Genomic DNA, 6,323 nt, shown 5'->3' on the forward strand with positions numbered 1-6,323 from the left:
AATGCCTTTTAATCACGATAAGAATAAAGGACGAGCAAACGATCTCACGCACACGCATGAGGGGAGACGAAAACTTTTTTTTTATTTTTTATTGTGAGTTGTTGCACCTATATAATATACAATCTTCAAACTACGGCCCGGGGGCCATTTGCGGCCCGTCGTCCATTTTTTCGTGGCCCGCAACATATGCTAAAAATGTGCATTGGACTCAGTTCAAATAAAATAAAAACAAAATTGTTTGGAGATGGTCAAAGTAAGAAGGGAGGGTGTCGAAAAACACGGGTGCTGTTCAAGTTATTTTAGTTAACTAAAACTAACAAAAAAACTAAAATTCAAAAAATAATTTCGTTAACAAAATAAAATAAAAAGGAAGATGCTTTTTTTTAAACAAAAGAACACTAACTGAAACTACATTTTATGTTTACAAAATTAACTAAAATAAAACTAACTATAATTATCGCAAAAAAATGTCCTTCGGTTTAGTCTTTGGTAATTCATTTAATGCATGAGCCTTTGGGAATTATTTTAAATGTGATTTTTAGTAGATTTATTTTGATATAAACCGGATAATGTTGTAGCGCCCATGGTGTTTTTTTTTTGTTTTTTTTTTTTTTTTAATATTGCGCACAATACTACACTTAAAAAAAACTAAAACTAATACTGAAACTAACTAAACTAAAACTAAACATTTATTAAGGAACTAAAACTAATAAAAACCACCCTGAAAACCAATTAAAACTAACTAAATTTAAAAAAAGAAAACTCAAAACAAAATAAAAAATAAAATGAAAAATTCCAAAACTATAATAACCCTACTGCCATATTACAAATAAAATGGTTTATATACTGTAGCATTTTTCTAAATATGCAAAAGCACAAATAAATTATTTGTACACAATTTCTCTTCATAACATTATGTGGCCCTTGATTTTCTGTATGTGGCCCTCATATGAAAAAAATTTGGACACCCCTGCTATATATAGTTTGGACTATGAAAGCAATTTATTAAATAAATGCCTCTCCTAATAAATAGATCATTGCTGACAGTGTAAAAAAAAATAAAAAAATAAAATAAAATAAAAAACCACTCAACAAGGACATGAGACCAAAAATATTGAACACATGGAGGGGCGCCCCCCACAGGCCGCACTGCACAGTGTCGCCAAGGAGGCGCGCGACACTGGACGTGGCTGCAAGTTTTCATTTTAGAGCTTCACTCTCTCACTTTCTCACTCTCTCACTTGTAGCACATGAGTGTCAATTAACATGAATGTGGGTTAGTTTGAATCCTGAAAACATTAGTTATGATAACAATAAAATAAAAATAATTTAAAAAAAAGACTTTGAGTGCCTCCGTTTTTTTTTTCCTATATGAGTATACCCGATTTGCGAGATCAAGTAAAGACAAAAAAAAAAATGGTGGGAGTCCACTTTTGCAGTGGCCACTTTTTTTTTTGTTTTGTTCCGAGACTGTTTTCGAGGCAAAAAAAAAAAAAAAAGGGGGCGGGACAGATATTCAGATGAAGCCGGAGTGACAGCTCCAGTTCCCTCCACACCAATGCCGCGTGCGCATGCGTGCGTGTGTGTGTGTGTGTGTGTGACCAACTCCATCGACTCCTTCCCTTCCCAAGTCCCCACATAATAGCGCCGCGTCCTAAAAAAAAAAAACAAAAAAAAAAAAAAAAAAAAAAAACACACACCACCGGACGCGAGGGGATCAAGACGCGCGCCACCCTGCAGCCTCTGTTGGGCTCTTTCACAAAACCTTTTGCCACAAAGGGGGCTTTGGAAGGACGACTTTTTTTTTTTTAATTATTATTTATTTTTTTTATATTTCACTGTCTGATGTGACTTGCACCGCTCGATTGTTTTTGACCGCTGGTTTTCCCGCCCTTGCGCGCGCGTTTCCCGCCCCCCCCCCTTTTTTTTTTTTTTTTTTTTTTTTTTTTTTTTTTTTCCCCCCCTTGTGCTTTTTTATCCCCTCCTTCCTGGTTTGGATCGGCCGTCTCTCTCTTATCACGCGCACCGATGTCCTATCCTCAGGGTTACCACCTCTACCAGCCGCCGGGCTCCCTGGCACTGTATTCGTGTCCGGCTTACGGGGCCTCGGCGCTGGCCGCTCCGCCGCGGAACGAAGATCTATTGGCCAGGTCGTCTTCCGGATCGGCGTTCAGCCCTTACCCGGGATCGGCTGCTTTCTCCGCCTCGGCCGCCGGCTCGGGCTTCTCCTCCGGCCCGCCGCTGTCGTACTCCACCGACCCCGCCACGGGATTCCCATCATATATGGTAAAAAAAAAAAAAAAAAAAAAGAAAGACGAACAATATTGACAAATTAAAAGTGCGCACATTTTTTTATGTATCTATTTTTTTTAAACTCTCCAAATTACGATAAAACTTATCGGTTAAATATCGGTATCTAAATCGGCCTGTATATGTGAGATGAAAAAATAATTTTAAGTGGGGAATTTAAAAGCATGGCTCGCTATATAGTCGTAATGGCTTAACAGTCAATGAGCAGCTAATTATGTAAAACTGAAAACCCAGAGAGGGTTTATTCATTTAAGCTTTCCTCTCCCGGCAGTGAATTTATGGGTCAGAGGGAAATTAATATTGCATTGCACTTTTGCACTTTTGCACATTTTGTATACTGGTTTTATACAGTATTGGTTTTATTAGATTTTTTTTACCCTATTTATTTCATTGCATATATTTTTTTTATTTGTCTATCACTTACGACAGAGCTTTCATTTCATTGTACTTGTATATAATGAAAATAAAGGCTAATCTAATCTAATGTAAAGCTTTTTAAAAGTCGTTCAAATCACATTTGGGGGCGAGATGTTGCTAAATATTATAGAGTGATATTCGAAACGTTTTAGAGGCGGTTAATAATTCGTTTTTAATGCTGCAAATGTGACACGTCAGTGAAAAATATATTACATTTAAATTTCAATGTGGCAACTGAAGAACTTGCATTATAAAACAAACAAAAAAATAATTTCTTAAAAATATTAACTAATCTATTTCATGCGTTTCAAGCATTATCATCATGGCGATTTTTTTTTTTTTTTTTTTTTTTTTTTTTTTTTAGTATAACACTAAAAGTTTAACAATAGCAATAAATCAGTTTGCAGCTTTTAATTCAATTTCTGCATTAAATAAGACAATGCAAATTAATAGAGTCATCACACATAGTGGTGTCGTTGGAAGATTAATTAAAGCTCCACCCCCCCCCCCCCCCCCCCCCCCCCTCCAGAGCTCTCCATACGACGCGCACACCACAGGCATGGCCGGGGCGTTGAGTTATCACCCCTACGGGAGTCCGGGCTACCCCTACCAGCTCAACGACCCGGCGTACCGCAAGAACGCCACCCGGGACGCCACGGCCACGCTGAAGGCCTGGCTGCAGGAGCACCGCAAGAACCCGTACCCGACCAAAGGCGAGAAGATCATGCTGGCCATCATCACCAAGATGACCCTGACGCAGGTGTCCACGTGGTTCGCCAACGCCAGGAGGAGGCTGAAGAAGGAGAACAAGGTGACGTGGGCGCCCAGGAATAAGAGCGAGGACGAGGATGAGGAGGATGGCGACGGCGAGAGGAAGGACGCCGAGCGCTCGGACAAGAACTTGGACCACAGCGAGGCTTCGGCAGAGGATGAAGGTGCGTTCGTGGGCGAGACGTGAAACGCGCAAACTCTTTTTTTTTTTTTTTTTTTTTTTATAATAATAACAAAAAAAAAGATGAATTATTTATAAAATTGTTGGCAACGAAAATCTGACTTGGTGAGCAATTAGTCATTAGACGCCAGCTTTTTTTTTTTTTTTTTAATAATAACAAAAAAGCTGACTTATTTATAAAATTGTTGGTAACGAAATTCTGATTTAGTGAGCAATTAATTAGTAATTAGACGCCAGTTCTTTGTTTTTTTTTTATTTATTCCTACAGTGATATTTATTTAAAAGATGACATTATAAATGATAATGGCAAAATATAATATAAAAATATGCATGTTTTTTTTAAGCCCAAGTTTAAATGCAAACATTGCACTTTCAGCTGTGAAAATACAAAAAAAAAGGCAAAAATATTTCTCAAAATAATAAAAGAAATTAGAAATAAAATAATTATATATATATTTATTATTTATTCATGATATGCAGGCCTACAGTGATATTTATTTAAAATATGACATTATAAATGATAATGGTAAAATATAATATAAAAATATGTATTTTTTTTCAGCCGAAGTTTAAATGCAAACATTGCACTTTCAGCTGTGAAAATACCAAAAAAAAAAAGCAAAAATTCTTTCCCAAAATAGTAAAAGAAATTAGATTTATTTAAGAACAAAATAAAATAATTAATAGGCATTCATCGATTAAACCGAATGTTTTTATTGATTTGCAATTGCTGCACGTTCTAATTCCAATTTCTGATCTTTTTTTTTTTTTTTTGTCCGCAGGCATCAGTTTGCACGTGGACACTCTGACGGACCACTCGTGCTCTGCAGAGTCAGACGTGGAAAAGGTGGTGATGTGTCGGGTGGGGGCAGATTTGCCTTCCGAGCCGACCCGGGACAAATGCAGCGAAGACGAGGAACGCGACACGCACGTCGCCTCCCGCTTTCAGCTCTCCCCCAAATCGGTCACCGGCTCGCCTCTGATGGGAGTCGAAGCGCCGCTTTTCGCCCATCAGCACCATCACCTTCATCACCTGCCACATCTCCAACGCGAGGATTTCGCGAGGAGCCTCGGCACGGGCGGCGGCGGCGGCGGCGGCATCAACGCCGACAAGTCGTCATCATGCCTTGAAAGCAGCAGAGCGTCCGCGGGGGCTCATTCTCAGAACCCCAAACCCAAATTGTGGTCGCTGGCGGAGATCGCTACCTCGGACCCAAAGCAGCAACTGGGGCAATCAAACTGCCCCTCCTCCTCCTCCTCCTCTTCCACCGGCGGGGGGCTTCTAACTCCCTCCACTGCCCCCCCGTCCGCCACTTCGCCCTCTCTCTACCCGACCCCCTCCCTCATCGGAAGACCTATTTATTACACGTCGCCCTTTTACAGCAACTACACAAACTACGGCAACTTTAGCCCGCTGCAGGGCCAAAGCATCCTGCGTTACTCCAACTCATCCGGGGTGAGTCTGGCTGCAGCCGCCGCCGCCGCCGCCGCAGCCGCCGCAGCCGCCGCCGCAGCCGCCGCGGCCAACGAGGGGCTCGGCTCCCAGCAGGCGGCTCCCGAGGCCGGCGCGCAGCACAAGCAACTCAGGCCGGACTCCCCCCTGCTTGAAATAAACTCAAACCAGACTCACGGCGGCGGCGGCGGCGAGCAACTTCAAAAACAGCATTTCAGAGCTGCTCATTTGGAAGCGAAGAAAGGTTGCACGTAGAATTGAGATGGTGTGAAAGTTGAGGCAACGTGACTGAGATTGTATTTTGTCAACAAAAACAAAAAACGTAGGCACACACGCTGAGTGACGTCATAATCAAATTTCTATATGAAGACATTTTTTTTTTCTTAAATCGGGTTTCACTAAATAAATCTTTTACTGCCAAAAACGTTTAATAACGATTAGTGAAAATCACGATGTATGCCACCATAAACGTTTAACTCATTCACTCGCCGCCATTTTCATATTTCGCAATCCCGTTCGCTCCCGGCTGTTTTACTGGGTTTTGACTGATTTTGCAAGGCCCACAGAATATTGTGTTCAATTGCTATAAAAGTGACCAAAAGAAAGATTAAAGTCTCTTCTTTCATCAGGATAAAAAGTATGTTTCTATCTGTTTCCGTTTTGCAGCAATTAGCATTAGAAGAGAGCTCAGTTTCATCAGTTTTCTATTTCAAATTGTAAGTAATTTAGCTCTTTTTCTAGATGGCCCTGGTTGATCTCCTTTGCTGAGCTGCCACCTGCTGGCCGTTTGTGTAATAACTACCATTTCTGCAACCGTTCTTTGCAGTTGAGAGGCTGCATCAAAGCATGTATGCGCTAGCATTAAAAAAAAACTCCAAAAAACGTATAAACACGTCTTTGGGACACTTACAACATTAAAAAAAAACGTATTTACACGTCATTGGGAGCAAATTAGTTAAATGATGTCGACTATGTTTTTTTTTGTTTTTTTGTTTTTTTTAATCAACGGGCAGTGCACCGTCTAAGTGCAGCACGTGCTGCCTGGTCAATGAGTTGTGGAATCAAAAAACCCTCACTATCTATAGCCAGCAGATGGCAACATTGAATCTCTTTTCAATGGTCTCAATGTGTATGAAATTTTATGAAACAGGATAATGTAAATGATCAAAGCCTTTGTCATATTATTATTAT

The 6,323-nt window shown here is 40.3% G+C and overlaps 1 protein-coding gene across 1 annotated transcript; it reads left to right on the top strand.

The window, feature by feature from the left end:
* Positions 1-1,974: 1,974 nt before the first annotated feature.
* On the top strand, positions 1,975-5,831 carry irx2a (iroquois homeobox 2a). The gene is made up of 3 exons (XM_077527035.1): positions 1,975-2,286; positions 3,257-3,662; positions 4,462-5,831. The coding sequence occupies exons 1-3, from the start codon at positions 2,029-2,031 to the stop codon at positions 5,385-5,387; spliced, it is 1,590 nt and encodes a 529-aa protein (XP_077383161.1). The 5' UTR covers positions 1,975-2,028; the 3' UTR covers positions 5,388-5,831.
* Positions 5,832-6,323: the final 492 nt, after the last annotated feature.

This window comes from Festucalex cinctus, chromosome 7 (assembly GCF_051991245.1).
Source record: "Festucalex cinctus isolate MCC-2025b chromosome 7, RoL_Fcin_1.0, whole genome shotgun sequence".
Classification (NCBI taxonomy): domain Eukaryota; kingdom Metazoa; phylum Chordata; class Actinopteri; order Syngnathiformes; family Syngnathidae; genus Festucalex; species Festucalex cinctus.

Bases quoted from the DNA above. Each gene is read 5' to 3' on its own strand.
- irx2a (XM_077527035.1), top strand. From the start codon at position 2,029: ATGTCCTATCCTCAGGGTTACCACCTCTACCAGCCGCCGGGCTCCCTG. The intron at 2,287-3,256 runs GTAAAAAAAAAA...CCCCCCCTCCAG, and splicing joins CGGGATTCCCATCATATATG to AGCTCTCCATACGACGCGCA. The intron at 3,663-4,461 runs GTGCGTTCGTGG...TTTTGTCCGCAG, and splicing joins GGCTTCGGCAGAGGATGAAG to GCATCAGTTTGCACGTGGAC.